The sequence below is a fragment of the Ceratotherium simum genome, chromosome 5 (genome assembly GCF_057802395.1).
Source record: "Ceratotherium simum simum isolate JZ-2026a chromosome 5, ASM5780239v1, whole genome shotgun sequence".
NCBI lineage: Eukaryota > Metazoa > Chordata > Mammalia > Perissodactyla > Rhinocerotidae > Ceratotherium > Ceratotherium simum.
Window position 1 is genome coordinate 23730251 of NC_141904.1, and position 25242 is coordinate 23755492.

At 33.7% G+C, this 25242-nt stretch overlaps 1 protein-coding gene across 3 annotated transcripts in view; it reads right to left on the minus strand.

The window, feature by feature from the left end:
- TBC1D5 (TBC1 domain family member 5) overlaps window positions 1-25242 on the minus strand; it is a 537118-nt gene that overhangs the window by 316559 nt on the left and 195317 nt on the right. For all 3 annotated transcript variants that reach the window (XM_087430599.1, XM_087430597.1, XM_087430598.1), the window contains one exon: window positions 24210-24341. In XM_087430599.1, the coding sequence (XP_087286725.1) occupies window positions 24210-24306 (97 nt within the window). In that variant the 5' untranslated portion in view covers window positions 24307-24341. The remainder of the gene's footprint in view (window positions 1-24209; window positions 24342-25242) is intronic.

Here is a 25242-nt window from a genome sequence, read left to right on the forward strand (position 1 = left end):
TTTTTGAACATTAATTTTATAACAGGATATATAGGTAAACAATTACTAATATTAATAATTTATCTGTAGATTCTTATCTTATTCCCAATCTTAAGGAGAATATTTTAAATATTTCACCATTGAAGATGATTTTGCTATAGTTCTTTTATACATGTCCCTTTGCATATTATGGAAGTTATCTTCTATTCACAGTTTGCTAAGAGTTTTTTGTTTAAACATAAAGTTATCTGAATTTTTCTAATGTTTTCCCTACATCTAGTGAAATGACTTTTCTTCCTTACCTTGTTAATAAGGTGAATTACATTAAAGATTTTTCTAATGAACCAACCTTGCATTCCCAAGACAAACAAAATTTGGTAAGATGTGTTATCTTTTTACACATTGCTATATTCAATTTACTAATACTTTATTTGTATCTATTTTCATGCACAAGAGTGGCCTGTATTTTCTCAAAATGCCCTTATGTTTGAGATTATTATGAGGGTTATATTAGCCATGTGATGTGAATTTGTGAACATTCCCTATATTTCAATTCTCAGAAAGAATGTTTACTAGAGTAAAATTGTCTTTTTTTTGTCTGTTAGAAATCATCTGTCCCCAAATGAGGACTAGTGTTTTCTCTGTGGGATATGATTAAGTATTTATTCCCTTATATTAATGCTTATAGAATCACATAGAAATTTTTGTTTCTTATTTTATATTTTAATGTTTATAATCCAACTGTATATATATTTGTGTGTCCTTTAGCAATTAATAAACTTTTCCCATTTTTAAATAAACTATTAGAGTTTATGTAGCCTTAGTTTTTTGTGTAAAATATAACTCAGAAAGCAGCACAAGTACTCTAGCCTTATAGAATACTCAGTATTTTATTTAAAATGAATTGAACTGTCTTCTTTCAGTCGGTTTTAACAATTTTTAATAGAAATTTTTCCACTTCATCTTAGTTATCAAATTTGTTGTTATAAAAATGTTCACAATATTCTCTTATTGTCTTTTTAACCAGCTTATAATTCTGAATGAATTTTAGAGATACTATTTAGGTTCAAAGAATCTCTCTGGAAGTTTGACTAAAATTATATTATACTTTTTTAAAGATCTTATTTAAAGACCTTAACTCATTTCATATGTAATATATTTTTAAACTGGTATTGCCAGAAATATAGAAAAACGATTGTTTTTGCTTATTTCCCACTGGCCACCACATTGTTGAGCTCTCTTATTTCTCCTATTACTTTTCAGTCAATTGTCTCAGATTTTCAGCTTATTCTTCTGTGTTTTCTGTCATGCCATCCTTTTTTGACTGATTCTTGCTAACATAAAATACTTATATCATAATTGTTTATTTACAGTTTTGATTCAGTATCTGTGGCAAACTGATGGCATAAATGGCTCTGATTATTCCCTTTCCGGAATACATGCCTTTTACGATGTGGCTTTCCAGTTCTTTCCATCAAAAAGTGATGGCATCATAACAATAATGAGTTCCAATCCATGAAAACGAAATTTCTCTCCATTTATTTCTATCTTTCTTACAGTAACATTTTGTAGTTTTTAGTGTACTTCCTCCACTTCTTTTGTCAAAGGTATTCCTAAGCACCGTCATGCATCACTTAACGACGGGGATGCATTCTGAGAAATATGCCATTAGGTGATTTCATCATTGTTCAAATATCATAAAGTGTACTTACACAAACCTAGATGGTATAGCCTACTACACACCTAGGCTATACGGTACTAATTTTACAGGACCACTGTCGTATGTGTGGTCCGTCGAAACATCATTATGCGGTGCATGACTTTACTTAATTCTTTTTAATGCTATCACAAATAGATTTTTTGGCTAAAAATTACTGTTGGATTGTTCATTACTAGTATATGAAAATACAATTTTGCTACCACTTAACTCTGGCTGGCTTTGTTACTTGCTTTGGCCAACAAAATATGGTAGATGTGACAAAGTGCCAGTACCAAGCCCAGTTCTCATGAAACCTTGCAACTGGAATGCTGCAACACCAGGTAAAGGAGCTATGGCTAGCCTGCTGAAGGACAAAACATGTGGCTCAGTTACTTCATCACTTCACTCAACAGTCAGCCAATGGCCAGACACATGCGTGAGGCCATCTTAGACCAGCTATTCTCCAGACATATAGGCAAGCTTAGCCCAGAGCAAGAGGATTACCCAGCTTACCCACTTTCTCATTAGCAACACCGTTTTATGTAGCTGAGTTTAGGGATAGTTTGTCATGCGGCAAAAGCTAACTGATAGACTATTTATGAATAACATGAAATTTTATTGCTTGGCACATACCAAACATATAATTGGCTAACACAACTCATTTTAGTTACTGAACTCAGATATATACCATTTGAAAACATCTTCAATCTGTAAATGTAAAATATATCAAAGTGTAGTTCAAGGAACTTTTTAGAAAATAATTCTAAAGTTGCTAAAGTTTTGTAATACATTACTATTGAAAAGTATTTTGTAAATAAAACAAACATTTGAACTTTAAAAATCAGAAAAGAAAATCTAATCTTCACAGACTGTCTTAAATTATGCCTCAAACTTTTAAGAAACGAGATAGAACATACATATGCAAATTAAAAAAACAAAAATTTCTCACTAAGAAACATTTATTTTATAAAAATTAACAACCACTCTTTACAAGAGTGACCATGATGAATGTGACTCTTAAAAAAGTATTACATTAAAATGTTTCAATATTGCTTTTTCTGCAAATGATTCATCTTTTTTATCACTAAAGATACGAAGTAAATGATCCTTAAATAAACACTTTCAGAACACAATTGTCTGGTATTTGGCAGAGGTTTACTTTTAAAGAAAATTCCAAAGCCTAAACATGAATAATGTATTTTGGTGTTTAATCACCTACATCAAAGGCAATGTATAAATATTCCCTATAACATGTACTTCTAAGTCATATTAAAAAAAAAACTTCTTTAAGTCATTGTTGTTTAAAACATAATTTAACATGATTAATAATAATATGTTTTATCTAAAAAGGTAAACACCAAGTCATTTATTAGCAAAGAAATGGGGAAAATGTAAAATAACCCTGCAACACTTCTGTATGCAATTTATCAAAAAATGTTGTAAAAGAACAAAACAAATGTTGGCTCATTCTGGAGCTTCTTTGTCATCATTAATGTATTCTGGTTTTCACAGCTCAACTGCTATACTTTGAAAAGATTTTCATGAAAGGAAACTCATATTCAACGTTTAAACAAAGCTGTCAGGTTATCAAGATTAAAATTTGTTTGAATGTCCAAAAAATCTTTTCACAAAAAAATAAAAATAAAAACTACGTTGGTCTTTATTTGCAAACAAAATAAATTAGGCTTTTGCTTAACTATGTGTATTTATTTTTGGAAAAAATATAGAGAAGAACAATTTTAAAGTAAAAGTGAGACTTTTGTGTGGCTATTTTGTTTCATTACTAATTCTATTTCCCAAATTGATACAAATGATCTCCTTCTGTTTCTGTCTATCTGCTTGCCTTGTCAGTACAACTAATTGTCAGGGTTGGGGAGATCTCTTATATCTAAACAGAAGATGTGCAGTTTGTAACCTGCTTAATTCGCCTTATGTCCTACATGCCCTCAGTATGGTGTTCATTAAAGTCTCAGCTGTTTTGTTCGCAGCAGTGGCAGCCTAAACACAGGCTTATTTTTCTTTGTTAAAAGGCCAGATTGTGCGTAAATATACCCCTAATCTGTGTGTGTGTGTGTGTGTGTTTGTGTGTTTTAATGGCAAGAAATTACCAAGCATGTAAATGCTTCTTGGTGTTTTCATCACTCAAGCCAGATCTGAACTCACTTAGTCCCTTGCCTAGATGCTTATGAAAATAGCACTCCTCAGTCTTTGGAGAGGGGTTTAACGTAACAGCCATCTCTAAAATCAGATAAACTATATTAAGAACTACAAGTTAGTATAAATGGATTCTATAAACTGCCATTAAAAACCATTCTTAAGACTCCCCTCCAAAAAGTTCCTAGTAGGCTCTAGGTTTCCAATCCTAATTGCTTCCATGCATTTGACTATACAGAAGGTTTAAATGAAGCCTCCTTATATTTGCCTGGCAATAATATCAAATGGCTCAAATCAATTAATTTTTGGCTTGAACAGAAAACTCAAAACTTTACATTTAACTGGTCAATCTACAACCAGAATTTCTGTTCAGTTCTGGTCTGTTAATAAGTAGACTTTACTACGACACTAAGTTTTTAAATGCAATATAAAAATAAGTTTTATTGATGTGTATACAAATAATTTCAAAACTCATGTATGAATTGTATAGTTAACAGTGCTCACATGTATCAAATTAATCACATTCTGAAGTCATTAAAAGTAGAAGGTAAAGAAACGTGTCAAATATTTAATTACTGCATTTTTGTGTGAAGTTTGATTAACAAGATAAAAGATTTATTTTTAACTTGTTACTAAGTTACTTGTGATGTTAATTTTAACATGCAATCAATTAAATGTATATAAAGGACTATTAAAGTATTATGCTTGACAGCTGCAAAAAATAATTTAACCTCCGAATGACTAAAAATAAATACTGTCTATAGGTCATTTTGGCCCATACAATATACATTTTTAAAATAAAATTACATTAACTATTAAATAGCTTCCTGAATATGATGACTTTAAGAAACCATCATAATTACAAGTTCAAATGCTTTTCTCAAGAACTATCAGACAACTGATTGCAGAAAATGGCCTTATTAGGCAAAGACATTGGCGATAACTGACAAAGTATCAAAAGAACCCCACCAAAGAGTCTCCTTTTCATTCCTAATGTTAATTTGTGAATCATTCATAGTTTATCTACTTACAAAGTTGCTTTCAGATAGGAAGAGAGCAATGATTTTTACCCTAGTGTTGATCTTTTATTGTCATTAATCCAACAAGGTTTAAGGAAAAAAGAGATTGCCATACCAGGACACTGACGACGAAGCATCATAACTGAAGAATAGCTGAGCGTGAGAAAATTACAAGATGGAAAGCAAGCACAGCAATAAAAAGCTGGGCAAGGTTAAGACCACTGCCTTGAAAGGAAGTAAGGCTATACCGATTTCATGTTTCATCCTTAAGGAAATGAACAGAAGGACTTTTCAACACAATATGGCACGCAATACTATTTCTCAGTTTGAAACCTGTCACACTCCTGATGTTGTAATTGGGAGAAACTTAATCATGAGTCCCTATTAAAAGATAACAAAACATACAGTTTACTATGTTGTGGGTGGAACTAAAACTTCAGGAAGAAATTAATCAGAAACTCAATAGCTGAGAAAAAGTCTCCCACTCCTGGTCTGGATAACAACCACTGTTACTCCAAGCACCCTGGGGGACTTTTACAACTAAGATAACAGGTAACACCAGGTATATAACTACCATAGACTAAACCAACCTTCCCCAGAGTGCATTCACAGAGCCCAAGGTGGGGTCTCTGTACTTACGCAAAGAGAGGAGGGGGAGGAATGAGGCACCTACATTAACCCAATTTGAATCTTCTTAACAAAATCAAGAACAATAATATATTCAATTCTTCACCTTTGCAAAGTGACACTGGACGACAACACTAAATTACTTAATAGAAATATGATCAACATAAAAAATTGGAAATTATATTACAGTATATAACATAAACAATGAGAAATTTTAAAGTATGATACTATTATCCCTACCATCTTCTAATAACGAAGAAAAATAAAGTAAATTGATATTTAGGCTTATTTTTTTTAAAGGTGTTGTGAGGTTTGTGATTCTTCTGTACATGTCTGAAAACATTATTGGCAGTTTTTCTGCTGTCTTTCTATATTCAATTATTTTAAACGAAAAGATTTTAAAAATTATCATTGTAAAAGCCTCTTCTTGCAGTGACTCTGAAAAATGGCAGAGCAGGGAACTCCAGGGCTCCATCCCTCCACAAAAACAACTAATAAGCCGGCAAAAACCGTTAATCATCAACTTTGCAGAACTCTGAAATCTAGTTCTAAAACTTACAACAAACAGGGGAAATATTAATGAAGAAAGAAGCTGCTGCACTGTGGGAACCTGGTGCAGGCTGCTAAGGCCAGGGCAAGCTGTACAGACCTCATTCTCTAAGACATGTAGTTGAACGTTTCAACCTGGCTGGCAGCTCTCTGAAGGCCTAGGGCATGTGCTTGCCTTTACTTTGCCAACTTGAGTGTTCCCAGGGTGGGGGCAGCTTCCCTAGTGGCGTTTGCTAAAAGCAGTGGAAGTCAAAAGTATTGGCCACAATAGGCTAGAGCTGAAAATAACAGAAGAAGCAACAGACAAACCAACTAGCCTGGGAAGGAAAAGGTTGTGAAAGGAGATATGTGGGGGAATAAAGGCTTTTAAAACTTCCCATGTATATGAGGGAATCAAAAGGACTATCTGCACACTTAGAGATGGATGCATGCTCAGAAAGGGCCTGTTTTGACCCTAACCTTTCACCTCTGGTTAAAATTCATGCAAGCAGGAAATAAAGGCTAAGGAAAAGCTGTAAATAGTTGGCTAAGCAAGGAAGGAGTACCTGCCTTAACACAGTGCTGATACACAAAGTCTAGGAGAGTACTTTTATCTTTTTCTTTTTTTGGTTCCTTTAAGGAAACTCTGGCAAAACACTACCTGGCCACTAAGCTAATAGAACAGAGACTTCAATGGTTATACACAACAAAGAATACATATTTTACAAAAACAGTTTATAAAAGTCACTAAAACAACAACAACTCACAACGACCAGAAACAACAAACCCCAAGGAGGAGACGGAGATTCCAATTTCCAGAGTTGCCACACTATAACATTCAAAATAATCCAGTTTTCAACAAACAAATTAAGAGGCATGCAAAGAAACAAGAAAGCATGGTCCATTCACAGGAAAAAAAAGAAATTAACAGAAAATGTGCCTGAGGAAGCCCAGGCATTACACTTACTGGATAAAGACTTTAAACCAATTTTCATAAGTATGTTCCAACAGCTAAAGGCAACCACAAAGAATTAAAAGACACCAGGAGAACAACATCTCAACCAACAGAATATCAATAAAAAGACAGACATTATAAAAGCAGGAACAAAACAGCAATTCTGGAATGCAAAGTACAATAAAGAAAATTAAAATTCACTGGAGGGGTTCAATAGCAGATTTGAGCAGGAAGAATAAGAATCAGCAAACTTGAATATAAGTCAATTGAGATTTTTTTAGTCTGCAAGGCAGAAAAAAAAAAAAAAGGAGAAGAATAGAGCAGAGATAAATAAAATAGAGAGCAGAAAAACAATAGAGAGAACTGATGAAACCTAAAGTTGGTTCTCTGAAAAGATAATAAAATTGACGTACCTTTAACTTACTGACATAGAAAAAGAAAATTACTAAAATCAGAAATCAAAGTGTGGACTTCACTACAGACCTTACAGAAATAAAAAGGATTATACAAAATACTATGAACATTGTACACCAACAAATTTGATAATCTAAATGAAATGAACAGATTCTTAGAAACACACAAATTGCCAAAACTGACTCAAGAAGAAAGAGAAATCTGAATAGACCTGTAAGAAGTAAAGAGATTGGATTGGTAATCAAAAAACTTTCCAAAAAAGCCCAGGACCAGATGTCTTCACCAGTAATTCTACCAAATATTAATAATAATTAACATTAATCCTTCTCAAACTCTTCCAAAAAGTAGAACAGGAGGGAGCATTTACCTACGAGACCAGCATTACCCTGATACCAAGCCAATAATTATAAGAAAACTATAGACATATTATCCCTTACGAATATAGATACAAAAATCCTAAACAAAATACTAGTAGACCAAATCCAGCAGCATTTTAAGAGGAGTATATGTCATGACTAAGTGTGGTTTATCCCAGGAATGCAAAGATAGTTCAGTATATGAACATCAATCAACATAAAATACATTGATAAAATGAGGAAAAAAAATGACGATTGTCACAATTGATACAGAAAAAGCATTTGAAAAAATCCAACATCCTTTCTTAATAAAAACACTCAACAAACTAGGAATGGAAGGGAACTTCCTCAACATAAACAAGGGCATTTACAAAAAATTCATAGCTAACATCAGTCAATGGTGAAAGACTGAAAGCTTTCCCCCTAAAATCACAAACAAGACACCATTTCCATTCAGCATTGTACTAGAAGATCTAGCCAAAGTAATTAGGCAAGAAAAAGAAAAGGCATCCAAATTGAAAATGAAGAAGTAAAATGATCTCTATTAAAAGTTTATATGATCTTATATAGAAAAAATACTAAAGAATACACACACACACACACAAAACTAGCTAACAAATGAATTCAGCAAAGTTGCAGGATAAAAGATCAACATGCAAAAATCAGTGTATTTCTTTACACTAGCATAGCTGCAATCCCGCTAAATTCAGTGAGTATATTAAGGAATCATAATAAAAGAGTCTTTTTGACAAGAAGCCTCTAAATTCATGTGAAGAAACACTTAGTGTAGTAGTCCCAATGCCATAAAACCCAGTTTTAGGCTATTTTATTTAAAGAAAATTTTGGCAAAAGGAACATTACTCTCTGTCACACTTCCGTTATATATACTTATTTTAATAACATAGTAATGATTATTCTAAAACACGAGTCAACAAACTACAGCCCATGGGCCACAGTGGCCATCTCCTGTTTTGGTAAATAATGTTTTATTGAAACACATCCACAGGCATTTGTTTACATATTGTCTATGACTGCTTTCAAGCTAAAATGGCATGGCTTACAAACCTAAAATATTTACTATCTGGCCCTTTAAGAAAAAAATTGCCAATCTCAGTTCTAAAAAATAATCTAGTACAAAACTTGAACTCAGATTGGCATCTGACAGGTATACTAAGATTTCTCCTTTTCTTTGTCAATTATAAGTAACCAGGCTGTTCAAAATCAAAGAAAAAACCCAAAAGTATGGCTAAGTTAATGTTCAAATGATAATGAGAATATTTCTAATCTAGAACCAAGGACTGGTAATACAAAAAAGGGCTTTGCTCACTAATTAAAGAGATGAGGATTTTTAAAAATTGTTAAATGAAGGATTTGATCTGTAGTAAGTAATGCTGATGAGAAAGACTATCTACTCAAAGAATTAGATTATAAGAGGATTCAGCCTATTGCAGGAGTGAGACAGAGAACTATTGTAAACTGAAAAGGTTTTAGATAACTTAATTGAGAGATGTTGTAAGTAGAGAGTGTAGTGCACTATTTTTTTCTATAATTTGTCATTTCAAGAATCTCTAGTCTTGAGTATTCTGTATATTTCAAATAAACTAAGCATGTGTTCTATATTAAACTGGCATGATGAATGAAGAGAAAAGGTATGGTACCACTTGAAAAAAGTAAAAAATCAATGGAAGAGGAACCTGGGGTCTTTTTTTTTTTTTTTTTTTTAATTAATAAACTTTAGTTTTTAGAGCTCTTCTAGGTTTAAAAAAATTGAGCAGAAAAGTACAGAGATCCCTTATATCCTCCCACCCCCCACCCTCACATATACACAGTTTCCCTTAGTAATCACATCTTGCATTAGTGTGGTACATTTGTTATACTGATGCATCAATAGTGAAACATTATTGTTAACTAAAGTCCATAATTTATATTAGGTTTACCCTTTGTGTTGTACATTCTGTGGGTTTTGACAAACATATAATGACATGTGTCCACCATTATAGTATCATACAGAATTGTATCACTGCCCTAAAGATCCCCTGTGCTTCACCTATTCATCCTTCCCTCCCTTCTCCATCCCACCCCGCCGGCCACCACTGATCTTTTTACTGTCTCCAGAGTTTTGCCTTTTACAGAATATCATTATCATTGGAATCATGTATGTAGCCTTTTCAGATTGGCTTCTTTCACTTAGCAATACACATCTACGGTTCTTCTTTCTCTGTGGCTTCAGAGCTCATTTCTTTTTATCATGGAATAATAATTCCCTTGTACACATGTATCACAGTTTGTTTATCCTTTCACCTACTGAAGGACATCTTGGTTGCTTCCAAGTTTTGGTAATTATGAATAAAGCTACTACAAACACTATGTGCAGCTTTATGTGTGGACATAAGTTTTCAACTCATTTGGGTAAATATCAAGGAGCGTGATTCTGGATCATACAGTAAGAGTACGTTTAGTTTTATAAGGAAATGCTAAACTGTCTTCCAAAGTGGCTGTACTATTCTGCATTCCCACCAGCAGTGAATGATAGTTCTTGATGCTCACGTCCTTGCTAGCATTTGTTGTTGTAAGTGTGTTGGATCTTAGTCATTCTAATAGGTATGTAGTGGTATCTCATTTCAATTTGCAATTCCCTGATGATCCATGATGTTGAGCACCTTTCCCTATGTTTATTTGCCATCTGTATATCTTCTTTGGTGAGGTTTATGTTCAGATATTTTGTCCATTTTTAAACTGGGTTTTGTTTTCTTCTTGTAGAGTTATAGAAGTTCTTTGTATATTTTAGATAGCAATCCTTTATCAGATACGTTTTGCAAAGATTTTTCTCCCAGTCTGTAGCTTGTCTTTCATTTTCTTAACAGGGTATTTTAAAGAGAAAAAGGTTTTAATTTTAACGAAGTCTAACATCAATTTTTTCTTTCACAGATCATGCTTTTGGTTTTAAAACTAAAACATCATTGCCAAACCCAAGATCACTAAGATTTTCTCCTATGTCATCTTATAGGAATTTTATAGTTTTGCATTTTCCATTTAGGCTTATGATCCATTTTCAGTTAACTTTTGTGCAAATATATAAAAATCTATGTCTAGATTTCCTTTTTTTTTTTTTGCACATGGTATCTAGTTGTTCCAGTACCATTTACTGAAAAGACTATCCTTTCTCCATTGAATTGCCTTTGCTCCTTTGTCAAGATCACTTAACTATATTTGTATGGGTCTATTTCTGGGCTTTCTATTCTGAAGTCAGGTAGTGTCTGTCTCCTTCAATGTTGTGTTGGATATTCTGGGTGGGTCTTGGATTTTAATAGAGAAATCCTGTCTAGTTACACTGAAAAGTGACTGAACAAACGCATAGAACCAGGTTATGAAGGCCTTTTAGAGCTTTCTTTAAAACTTCACTTAATCCAAGAAAGCATAGGCTGCTCTATAGGCTTGGGAAGGTGCTTCTGAAATGTTATCATCCTGACATGTAGTGAATCAATCCTCACTCCTGTCATGGATTAAACACTTTAAGGGCATTTTATGTTATTTCAAAAAGTTTTAGGTAATTGCCTACTCACAAGATATAAGGAGAGATAAGAATGATGACGACATATAGCCAAGATTTGGAAGAAAGCAAGTAACTTCTTACATTTGGCCTTCTTTGATAAAACAAATCAATATCTCTTTTTAAAAGATTAAATATTTAAATAATCAGATTTCTGTTAACTCTTCTAATATTCTATAACATAGGCTAAGGAATCAATAGACAAATCATTCTAAAATTCAAGATAGAATTGAGAGACCAGGTATAATGAGAACAAAATTAGGGCCAAATGAGAACTATTTATTGTAGTATATGTAGCACCTAAGTAGTAGTCTACCCATGCTAAACAAAAGCTATTTAAAGAATTATCTAATTTTCTACTATTGAGAAGTAGCTTGTTCTTCTAGTAAATTACTCTATTCTGACTCATCTGATCTATGAATAAGCTGGTAGACTGAACTCAGAATTTGGGATACACAATGAAAGCCAATGCAGGATTGTTGTATAAACATTCACAAGTATTGAAAAACTAAATATACTCCCATGAACCTCCTTCCTAGAAATGAGAGTTATAGTTAATTTTTTGAAGTCTGTGGATTCTCTAAGCTTCTTACATTTAAATATTTATTACCGAATTACTCTTAAGCCTACTACCTTTTTTTTACTGGCAATTTTATGAATTTTTGTCATTAACCAAAGAGGGAAAAAGGAAAAGATGATGAAAGCAATAGAAACTTAAATCAATCAAATTAAGCAAAAAGATTGTCAAATTTTAAAATCAGAGTATTGAATTACCTCAATTGCATTTATCTCCCTTCTACATAAAATCACCACTTGATTACATGATAGTAAATCTTGCTCTCATGTTTACATAGAACAGCAGATCTTATTAATTATGACTTGGTTGACAATTCATCTCCTTCCACTTACTCTGCCTATATAGAAATAGAAATGTAACCACTTTTTTCCTCCCTGGGTCTTCTGATCTCAAAATAGAAGGCCAGGTAGAAGAAGAGCTTTTTCCTTAGCTATTAAAGTGAATTCTTAAGTAAGAAATATCCATATTAAAATATAAAACAAAAGCTGATTCGAGAATCAGACTTTTTTCTTCCTACCTTTTTTCTATTCTACACTATTCTGTTCCCCTCCTTAGGGTGATTAATTAGGAATAATCTATTTTATGATTTTCAAAAATTGGTATATTATTGCAGTATTAAGCAAAAACCAGATAAAACTGAACACTTAAAATTTTCCAGGATCCATGTTCTCTTACCTAACTACCATTAAGTTTCCAATACTATTTATGCATAGACAAATAGGACATGCATTGCTAAGTACCAAGAAAAATATTTGTTTTATTTACATCCTTGCAAGCTTTGCTTTTCTGCTTTGTACTTTCTCTATCACTTTATATCGAGCAGCTGTTCCACAAAATCACTCAGTCCATTAAAAGTTTCTTTCTTTCTGTTATAAGGAGCCAAGAATGTATTATACTACATTTTTCTATGTGAAGTATGCTATTAAATAATAGCTTGTACACTAATTAAAGCAAATGTAATAGTGAGAACACACTGACATTGTTAAAGTAAATTACTCAATTTGTTAATAGTTTTATTTCAAGTGACCTTAATTGTATTAATTGTGATGGTAGCAAATTAAATTGAAGAGCATTAAATACATTGTTCTAATATGTCCTAGAGGAGCAAATTTTCCATTACATCAGCAAAGGGAAAATAATGATTACATGCCCCCCACCCGAAGTCGCACATACACAGGCACACAACAATGGGTCAAACAGAACAGGTCTCACTAGACCGCCTTTACTGTTACTCCTTTAATATTGGTAGCATGGCATAAAACTATAGAAGTAACTGACTTTTAGATAAATGGATAATTTCATTTTTTTATTCTTTTATCTCACATTAAGCAGAAATTATTTTACCATTATAGATTATTAAAATGTTGAGAATGAAACAACAAAGATAGGTATAGAGGGCTGCAACATGAAAATAAATTAAAAAAAATACTACATCTCTGTGTAAATCAGGCATTACTTACTAAATACCTAGTGTCAAGTCATAAGGATACATATTAAAAAACAGCTGTGACTCTCACTCTTGAGAAAAAACTCAAGAGTTCAACAGAGATAACAATACAGACTGTTAAATAACTCTCAGTCTTTAGAATAAAATCCACACTCCTCAGCCTGGTTTATAAACTTTCATAATCTGGCCCCTACCTACTAGGCCCATCCTGTGCCATTTCCCTGTCACCCACGGTGCCCCAGTAACAATGATCTTCCTTCAGTTCCTTGAATATGACAACCTTATTCCTATCCTAGGGACTTCCTTAGTATGAACTCTTCCCTTTTTCTGGACTGGTGTTTCTGTCTGTCTGTCTGTTTGTCTGTCTGTCTGTGTCTCTTTCTCACTATCTTTGCATGCCTGGCTCCTCTTCGTCTGTCATTCACATCTAGCTGATATATTATCTTCTCAGAGAAATCTTCTGGGAGACAATCTGAAGTACCCAGCCAGTCACTCATCATAACATTACCCATTTTAATTCTTTGCCTAGTATTTATCACTGTCATATTTTTTTATTTCCGTACTTTTTCACATTTTTTTTCCTGTCTCTCTCATGCTAAAATGTGAATTTCATTGAAAGAAAGCACTTACTCTACTTGTTTAACAGTCCATCCTCAGATACTAGATGATCAACAAATATTTTTGAATGAATGAATGATCATCAGGTTTGTGGCCTGCAACTTTTATTGTGTGTAATAAAACACATTTTGCCTCTATGATCTCTATTCATTTATTATCACTGAAATTTCTTAACCATCGTGCTAACATGTTTGATTGAAAATTTATAAGTTTAATAAAACAGATATATCCACGAGTCTAATTTAAGATTCAAATTGATAGCAATGTTCTAAGCTTGGTCAAAATCAGTCATATTCTATTAATATTGTCACTAAACAGAAACGCTAGGAAGTCAATTGTCATTAAGTCTCTACATTTAGAAGAAGAAAGGAGGAGGGAAGGAAAGTAGAAGAATTATTATTAAGGTGCACATATTCCCATAATATAAATGATTATTTGGCTCACCTATTGCCTTATATATGACTTGAGTAAGTAAAAGTAAATTCTCACTATTTATCTGTTGATAAAACAAGGCTGGTCAGTGGTTTTTCTAACACTAAATATATTTGTAACTTCAGGAAAGATAATCACTGTAATTTATAGGAATATAATAATTACCAAATGGTAGAATATCAGATCATTTCCAAAGATTCAAGTAAATTATATTTTTAATATAGGAGACATAATAAAAGAAAACGACCATTTAAAGTAAACAACTTGAGATATTACTATTTTTATGATTTATTAGCTTCTTTATTTGTTCCTTTTAAAACCCTCAGATTTTCCTAAAATATAAAAATAAAACAGCTTGAAGCTAACATAATGTTTCTTCCCTTGTGCTTTCCCATATTCCTCATACAAGATTCCTTCTCAGGAAATTCAAGGAGCAATACAGCCCAACTCCAAAGTACAAGTATTGTATGAAAAAACATTTCATATTTGAAAACACCTATTTGATTAACAAGCAAGCCCTCCTTACAGCAAAAATATAGTGATGGCAAACGAATTTAACTTATTTTCAATTCTCACAGATTACAAGTAAAGAATAAAAAATAGCTGAGATTAACGATATATCAATAAGGCAAAGTGCATTCTCAAAGCTTTTAGTGAAGACATCTTTTAAGAAAGAACAATGTCAGAGAACAACCCCAAAAATCTACATTTACAAGCAAGAAGAAGAAGGGAAATCATAATAAAAATACCACAACAAAACAGATGTCTCTTTTTATCACAAATTACATATATAATTTCTAAACTGTTGAAACATGCTCAAGTAGATATCTACCAATGTAATATAGATTAAAACTCTGTGCAGTAAATTGACTATTCTGTCCTCAGTATTTAAAAAAGATCATTGGAATACAAAATAAAAATTTTTTAAATCCCCTAAAGTGAAACATACACAATGGACTTTACTTAAGTCTGCAAGAAAATTTATAAATATCCAAGTATAATGGTATCAAAATGTTAAAAAAAAAAAAACAAAACTGGGGGCCAGCCTCATGGCTTAGCGGTTAAGTGCACGTGCTCTGCTACTGGCGGCCCAGGTTCGGATCCCAGGCGCGCACTGATGCACTGCTTGTCTGGCCATGCTGAGGCAGCATCCCACATACAGCAACTAGAAGGATGTGCAACTATGACATACAACTATCTACTGGGGCTTTGGGGAGAAAAAAGGAGAAAAAAAAAAAAAGGAGGAAGATTGGCAATAGATGTTAGCTCAGGGCCAGTCTTCCTCAGCAAAAAGAGGAGGATTGGCATGGATGCTAGCTCAGGGCTGATCTTCCTCACAAACAAAAAAGAAAAGAAAAAACTATTATATGCAAAGAGAATTCTACCAAAATATACCAGCTATATTAAAAAATACTCCTAGCTGTTTTATTACATAGCTGACTGTTATGCAGCAAACTAGGCAGATAATTTTAAGACTTGAACTTGGGAAAAACAGGCCTGTGAAAAGTTCCACTAGAGGAAGAGCAGGAGAAATACAGAGGAGAGACTGAAGAGGTCTTGGATTGTTTTCCCAGAATATAGTTTAAACTTTTTCTTGCATTCTCCTCATCCTCCCTGGATATTCAATTCCTCTCTCTGACTGGGTAAGATCAAAGTAAGAAAGGCTGTAACCTTTAAAACCAGTAGCTCAGGTAGATAAAAGTTTTAAAAATTGGTTAATGCTATGAAAAGAGTTAGAAGAAGCATGAGGGATGTGCAGAATTATATTTTTAAGGGACTAATTATTCATTTCATTACTAAGCAATGGGGGAGAAATATGTTTTCACACGTGAATGAATAAAAAGGAGTTTTAGGGCCGGCCTGGTGGCATGGTGGTTAAATTGGCATGCTCCACTTCGGCGGCCCACAGTTCACGAGTTGGGATCCCAGGCACAGACCTACGCACCGCTCATCAAGCCACAGTGTAGTGGCGTCCCATATATAAAGTAGGGGAGGATGGGCACAGATGTTAGCTCAGGGCCAAATTTTCCTCAACAAAAAGAGGAAGATTGGCAACAGATGTTAGCTTTGGGCTAGTTTTCCTCATCAAAAAAAAAAAAGAAGAAGGGGCTGTAACATTCAAGAAGCCAGGTGACAACTCCGATGTACTTTTCTAAGCCTTGTGAGCTTGGGAGTTGAGTGTCGCATTATTTAAACATTCCAAACTCTGACTCTATCTTTTCTGGCCCCACTAATGAATTAGCAAAGGGCAGGTGATATAATTCTGTGAGGAGAAATTCACTGTAGGTCACTTCACCTAAGTGGGTTTTTTCGTCTCTGTTTTTCTAAAGTTTGAAGATAATACTGTCACTCTAAATCACCAATATCTGCTCTAATTATGCCTAGACTCAACCAACCACACCACCATCACACAACCTCCCAGTTTTGGTGATCCAATAATGTTATAAAGGCTGACTAAGCATAGTGGGAAAAATATCTTACCAGTATGGATATTTCTTTCCAGACCAACTTTGCCCAAGGGGGTAGTGGTGACGGCTTTTGCAGGGCTACTATTTCCGTCTGCCACCAAGGCCCAGCAGTGAGGTCTCCTTTGCTCTTAGGACACTGGGAAATGAATAATATCCAGGTATAGCCACAAGGTCACTCAGTAACTCTTCACACAACCCCAACTCTAAAGGAGCCTATCTCTTCAAGCAAAGAGCATTGCCATGCCAACAATAAATTTGAAATAAAACTGAAAACCAGATGCAATTAATAAGGAATGAACAACTCAATGAAAAAAGATCAGAACTGAGAACAGAAGATATTTTTTTTTCTTTCAAGGGTCTACATTTTACCAACAATGAGCTTCATTGTTACCATTAAACTGTCTAACTTACTAATTCACTGTGAGAGCATGAATACACAAAGTTCAAATATAATCATCCAAATACAATATTAAAAAGTTGAACCTTCCTCACCATTTAAATGTTTATCATTGATATTTAATCACTATCTTTTCATGTTAATTCTGACTCAGATTTTGAGTTCACTTCCATCCACTCGTTAGCAATATCTTTAAAATGTCTTAACCACTAATTACAGATCATCAATACTCTTTCAATCACTGAATCATATATTTTCTCATTTTATCTTCTTTAACCTATGCAATCCTTAAAGCACTGACCACTTTGGACCTTCTGGAAACTCTCATATCTGTAGCTTCTATAATGTTGGCGCTCTTCTACCTTTCCCTTTCTCTGACTATTCCTCCGATATTTTCAAAATACTGCTCCCTCTATCCCATTTCTAATCATGAAGAATTCCTACAAATCAATCCTCAGCTCTTTCCTTTCTCTTTCTTTGCATTTCTTATCTGTCTCATACTTTGAACCGATATCTCTGGAAGATGACTCTCAGATCCCTAACTCATGGCCTTTCAAACTGAAGTCTCTCATTTCCAACTTCCTTTTGGACAGTTTAATTTAGAGGAACTGGGCATGGCATGTTCATTGCTCTCTGATTTCACGTCTACCTATTGTTACACAACTTAACAAAACTTTTTTCTAAGGAGACATTTTTAAAACCAGCCATTTTTTTAATCCTTATTACTGTCACTTAAGAACTCCCAAGTCATTCACCCATTTATTTAATAATCTTTATCTTCAACAAAACTACTTTTTTCCTTGATGACTTTATAGCCTTACTTATACTTTTTCACCTATCATCTATCTAAACTGCCTTTTCCCTTGATGTCTAGGGGAAATTTTTGATTAAAAAGATACTTCTTGCAAAAAGATATTTCTTGCAAAACTATGCAGACATTAAAAAGATCAGTGGTTGTCAGGGGTTGAGGGGCGGGCAGGTGAGGGGGAAGAATAGGCAGAGCACAGAGGATTCTGTGAAAATACTCCATATGATACTATAATGATGGATACATGCCATTATACATTTGTCCAAGCTCATAGAATGTACACCACCAAGAGCGAATCTTAATGTCAACTAAGAACTTTGGGTAATTATGATGTGTCAATGTAGGTTCATCATTATAAATGTACCACTCTGGTGGAGGATGTTGATAATGAGGGAGGCTGTGCATGTATTGGGGGCAGAGAGTATATGGGAAATTTGTACCTTCCTCTTAATTTTGCTGTGAACCTAAAACTGCTCTAAAAAAATAAAGTCTCTAAAATTTAAAACAAAAATGACTTCAAACTAAAACCTATCCAAATCAATGTAAATGCAAATTATTACAAAGAACTAATGAAGGTATTGAGCTGGTTTACTGGCTACCAATAAACAATGTTACACTGAATCAAATACTTATACACTGTCCCCATATCCCCTTCATGACTCCCATCACCAGACTACTCTATACTTCATCTCCCATGACTCCATCCCTTCCAAAACTTTCTACTCTGCCCACTTAGAACCCCCTTCCATGATAGCAAACTTACGCATATTCTCAAACCATCAATGAATTCTTCCACCATCAACTTCCTTGCCTACTGTCCAACTGCTACACTCCCCTGACAAAACCCCTGCCTGCCTGCTTTTCTTTGTTGTTTAATCCTAAGTGCTGAATTCTGCTGGACATAATCACACAAATTTACCAGCTTGTTATCACCTGTAAATTAGGATGTCTAATCTCAACTTGGCCCCCAAGCTTATATATTCTTTATCAGCTCAATCTAACCTTTGTCAGTCTCTACAAATCTTCAAATGCTTTATCTTATCACTCACTTTTAGCAAATTACCTCACCCTAACTTATCGAAAAAGAGATTAAAAATCAGTGGTATTTCACTGAACTCTCTCCTATCCAACTAATGAACTTACTGTACCTAAAAATCTTTTCTCCTTCTCTCCTAGTATTACAATGAAAATAATGACCCTCTCTGTCTACAAATCCTTCCATCTTGGCTCTAGACTGCATCGCCTCCAAATTTCCAAGACCCCAGGACTCCTCTTCCATTGATTTTAACTTTTTCAAGTACAACCATAATTTTCCCTCTATTTCTCATGCCAGTTTAGTTTAGAGCACATGATTAGTTTATTTGAAATATACAGAGTACTCAAAACTACGATTCTTGAGATTACAAAAAGCACTGTGCTAGTCAGGGTCACAATGATTGTCCAGTGATGGCTTCTATTTTCTTAAACATTTACCTAACTTTGACAGTTTTGCTCACTCTCTCCTTAACATCTTGGCTTCTTTGATTCCACATTCTCCTGGTTTTCCTTCTACTTCTCCAGTCACTCTTTCTTAGACTCAATAAGTTTTCGAACCCAGGAATTAAGAATGCTCTCTTGGGGCCAGGCCAGTGGCATAGTTGTTAAGTTCGCATGCTCCACTTCAGCGGCCCGGGGTTCGCAGGTTCAGATCCCGGGTGCAGACCTATGCATCACTTATCAAGCCATGCTGTGGCAGGGATCCCACATATAAAGTAGAGGAAGATGGGCATGGATGTTAGCCCAGGGTCAATCTTCCTCAGCAAAAAGAGGAGGACTGGCAACAGATGTTAGCTCAGGGCTAATCTTCCTCACCAAAAAAAAAAAAAAAAAGGAATGCAATCTTCATAGAATTTTCACTAAGAGCTATGTATATAAAATGTGTATAGTAAATATAAGCATAGTTTAGTCTACGCTCTCATATTATGGCCATGAACTTTTTGGACAAGCGAACCTTTATTTCCTTACTGTTCCCTCACTAAGTGATTTTTGCTGTGGGTTAATAAGGACATCATAATTTGACATTTATTTGCCAGAAAACTCTCTCCACTTGGTCCTTATGGAAATTTTGATATGAGTCACAATGAAAGAAAGCAAGGAAGAAGTGAATTTTAAGAGAGATTTCAAAGAAGGAGAGGTCAAAGAGACTAAAGGAGGAGAGGAGAGTACATTGACTTTTCAAGCCCTAAAAGGAGAAAAAATCAAGTACTAGAATAATCAGGGACAAATAAAACAGATTTCATATATAACAACTTAGGACAAGAAGGAGAAAGGTAGATGGAGGAAAGATACATTAAGCAATTTGAGAGGAGCTCAAACTGGTAAACATAGTTCGTTCATCTGTTCTTTATTCAGTGGTGTCCATATGCCAGGCACCAGCTATACAAATCGTTCCTGCCTTCACAAAGCTCACACTTCAGACAAGGAGACAAACAATAAACAATGAAACAAATTAATGTAGGATTACATTTAAGAGTAAGTGCTGTCAAGGAATCAAAAATGATGGCAGAGAACAACGGCATGTGGGAAGGCCCAGAGTTTAGAACTCGCTTAGTACTTCTGAACAAGGCCAGATAGGCAAGACAGCTATGAATATCATGGTAAAGAGTTTAAACTTTATTATTAGTGCAATGGAAAACCACTGAGGAACTGTAAGCCAGGAAAGGACAATTTTTTTTTTTTCCCTCCCTAAGATGACTCCAGCTAATTAGACCAAAAAAGACAGGGTTTAAAGTGAGTAAGATGACTCAGACAGCATACTACACTCTGGCCTGATATCTTCAGCAGGACAAATTCATCTTTTATTCAAATCTAACTCCACTTCTACTATATAGAAAACAAAATTAAAGATCATAACAGGACAGCATCATTTTATTATATCAAGATCAGTGAACATTTTTAATTACCAATTTATTCATCAATAAAACCAGGCACTCTCTTCTAGTTCTAAAACTCTATAATGTTATAACAGAAAGGAAGATTTGGAACAAAAATAAAATTACCAGAGGCAAAAATGGAGTAAGCAGGATATTCTGAAAGCCTTGGATTTTTTTTTCAAGTAGGTTGCTAAATATTTTATACATGAAGACAGAAAGAAAGCTTTGAAACATATTATAGGGCCGGCCCAGTGGCTTAGCGGTTAAGTGCACGCGCTCCGCTGCTGGCGGCCCGGGTTCGGATCCCGGGCGTGCACCGACGCACCGCTTCTCCGGCCATGCTGAGGCCGTGTCCCACATGCAGCAGCTAGAAGGATGTACAGCTATGACATACAACTATCCGCTGGGGCTTTGGGGGAAAAAATAAATAAATAAAATCTTTAAAAAAAAAAAAAAAAAAAAGAAACATATTATATAAAAAGGTATTACATTAAGTAATTATCTGAATACTTATTATAAAAGCTGTAAGTAAGGCGACATATAAAATTGAAGGTAAAACTCTGGCAATATGTAACAAAATGCCATCCTCTAGAGAAACCTCATAGAGGAAGGTGTTCTTTTATGAGCAATGTTCCAACTTCTTATAAGCTTGTGAAAACAACCAGTCATTTCAAGAATATTATTTTATTAATGGGTTAAGTTTCCCTAAATCTTGATGTTGTTTTCAGTTTAAAATAAAATGATTACTTTTTCATTTTTCATTTAATTGATCACTAAAAGTTACAGGCTAAGAATGAATAATCATGAATAGTTGAACAAACATTTTTCTTTCTTTTATGGTTTCAATTGGATTACAGGAAACTTGTCAATTATTAATTAATACCCTTTGATTAAATATCTTGGAATTTAAGGTGATAATTTATGTATATGACACCAAATTTAATAGGGCGCAGAGAAAATGCCATACTTACTATGCTGTTCTCTATTTGAAAAAGAAATTTAAACATAGTTTAATTCATATGGAAAATACGCCCTAAGATTTTACATGTATATATCCAAAAAATTCGTTTTTCTGCTCTCATCCACTTTCCTCAACCACCCATGAAAATAAACCAATGATATGCAGTTTTCTCTCTATTATTCCAATTATGTGACTATTTTTGCTAATCCTTTCCAGAATACTCAGAATCATTTAACCCCATAATGTACTATTTCTTTATAAACATTAAAATTCAGATTTGAGAAATTAAAGACTTATTTGTTTACCAATGGAATCTGTAACAGGAATTTTAAAAAAAGAAACAAAAAACATGACTTCAACACAGGGAAACCCTTGATTCAGTCCAGTGTTAAACTACTTACAAAATGAGTTATCCAGTTGCCACAAATTCCCTTGTGGGAAAAATGTGTAAAAGGCTTCAAATACACGGAGAACTCCAAGAAAGACATATATTAAAATAAACAAACATACTAGAAAGGTGATGATTCTTCAAGTAAATATGACAACCCCATTAAAATGCAACACATGTTTTTCTGCAAAAAGGAAAGCTAAGAAGATGAAATAGACACTTTATATAAAATATTTACATATACAATGCACAAAACCCACTACGGATAGTAACCTTCGTGGCTTTGAAGAACTAGATATTTACATATCTTTCTTTCTGCGTGTGTGTGCGTATGTGTGTTTTGTATATATTTTTAACAGTTGACAGCTGTTTTAGAGCATACAGAGATGCCAAGCTGAATGAGGGTCTTGATTACTTCAAGATTAGCTATCTAAAGTTTCTATTCATTTTAAGTGTTGTTAGTTGGAAGAGTCATTAGTCACTTCCTTGTCTCATAGAACATCAGCATACATTTACATTGTTAATGAACATTTGGGGTAAATGAATTAATGGCACTTTTAAACATCAATTCAGTCCTAATAACTTTGTATGTCACAGAAATGTTAGGCTAGGATATAAACGAAAAGCCTTTTTAGTAAAGGTAACCACTTATTCTGCAAACAATAAAGGATAAAATTAATTTAAAATGTTTTTTAACTAGTTAAAAAAAAAAAGAACCTCAATATTTAATGAACTAGGCCAGAGAAAAATATGCACTTAAAAAAAAAAAGCCCTATGCTCTAAAATAAGCATATAAACTAGAAAATTCTAGTGAAACTATTTTATATACTTATAACACAAAAACATATTCACTTTTAAAATACCCACTTATAGAAGTGCTAGCAAAATAATTTGACATATTTAATTATGAGTGCTTCTTATAGGTACTGTATTTAAGAAAAAACATCACTAGGAAAGGTAGTATCATTCTTACCAGGTGAAATTTTAAAAATGCTGAAACTGAAATGTGACACTAATAATTTTTTCATATTATCAAAACCTTAAGCAGTTTTTTTTGAGACCTTTTAGATAAAAGCAAATATAAAAATAAAAAACAAAATCACAAAAATAAGTTGTAAGGCAAACAAATTATACTATTTTCATTAAAAACAACAAGGGCTTTTGTATGATGTAGAAAGTATTAAAGATGCACAAAAAACAGAAACACACTCCATAAAGTCAAGAGCTTGTGTACCAAAAAAATAGCCACTTTAAGCAATCGTTTTTTAAAATTCCCAAAACATGAGTTAATGGCAGACCTTTACATCAATATAGAAGAAAAAACTGTATTTTTATTTCAAAACACATATGAATTACTTTGACTAATTATGATATTTTAAAACAGATCTCACAATCCTTATATACGTATTTCATGAGTGAAAAATTACAATTAGTTACCTGAGTCAATGAATCAACTTTATTAAATAGATCTCTAAAAGCACCACACATTTCAATTATTTAAAAAAAAAAAGAGAGAGAGAGAGAATCAGGCAAGTCTTTTATTCTAGAATCATCTCCACTTGCTGGAGGGAAAAAATTCCTGCAAAATCAACACCAAAAGCTTAGACTTCTTTAAAAGATGTTTGATTTTGACAAAGGCTATTTTGCATTTCAGCATCCTCATGTTTAAGTTTATGATTTTTTAAAAAACAATGACAGTGCATGACACATTTGGCTAACGCTTCTGTCTACAATTGAAAGTTGACGTTTTGTGGTGTTCATTGGTGTCAGAGTGCTCTATACCTACCCAGGGAAATGTTCTTCGAGTTGCCCCGCTCAGCTTCACCTGCAGAACTACACACGTAAGGTAGGCAGCGCTAACTGAAGACCCTCTGCCAGGTTTCCCAGTAACTGCAGAACGCATCTGCATACAAAACTCACCTCCAGTCTTGTTTGAGTAATTTGACAAGGGGTCAATGCCCACTTCTTGTTCTTCTGGCTGCAGAGGATGTCTAGTTTCAGATAAGGAATGATACATTGTGAGAACTGGATAATGTCACCAAAAGTGACTACCTGGGAGATGAAAAATATAGAGAAAATTATAAATATTTTTTCTTTCTGCTATGACTGGGAATAAATACAAGACTGAAATGATTAAATGAGCATTATAGACATTAACAGGTTTTCCATAGGCTCCAGGGACTGCTGCTACACATTGCTAGGCATATGCAAAGAAGCAAAAAAGTGGCACAAAATTTCCATTTCAACAATTTCTCCCCAAATCTGAACTTCACTGGTAACCTTTACCTCAATATTCGATCACATTTATTTTCAATAAACTTCTGCAGAAAAAGCTGAATTGTAAGTTAAATTATTGTCACACCTATAACAACCTTTTGTTTTACTGTTAAAGTAATAAATATGTATAACAGAAATTTTCAAAATATAGAAAATATAACAAACTAAAATCACGCATACTTGTTACTGGCTAAAAACACCACTGTTAACATTTCAGTTTATTATACAATCCTTCCTATCTTTGTTCTGGGCATTTAAAATACATATATTTTTAATGTGATCCACCATGCTAAACATACTGATTATATAAATTATCATATTTTCCTTCCCATAAAAAAGTCTATATTATCACTTCTAATGGAGCCCCAGTATTCCACTATATAGCTATACTAATTTATGTAACCAATTCCTTATTCGTAAACAACTAGAATCTTTTCAGTTGTTCAACACGGTAAACAGCCTCACAGTGAACATCTTTTATATAATATCTCTGTGTCACATCCATGATTATTTCCTTAGGATAAATTCTTATAAGTGTAATTGCTGGACCAAAACATGTATATTAAAAAAAATAAGATTTTGTGATAAGTTTTGGCAAATTATGCTCTAAAAAGATTTGTATATAATAGAACAATTCATTTCCCTTGGACTCTCATTAACAATGGGAATGGGTAAT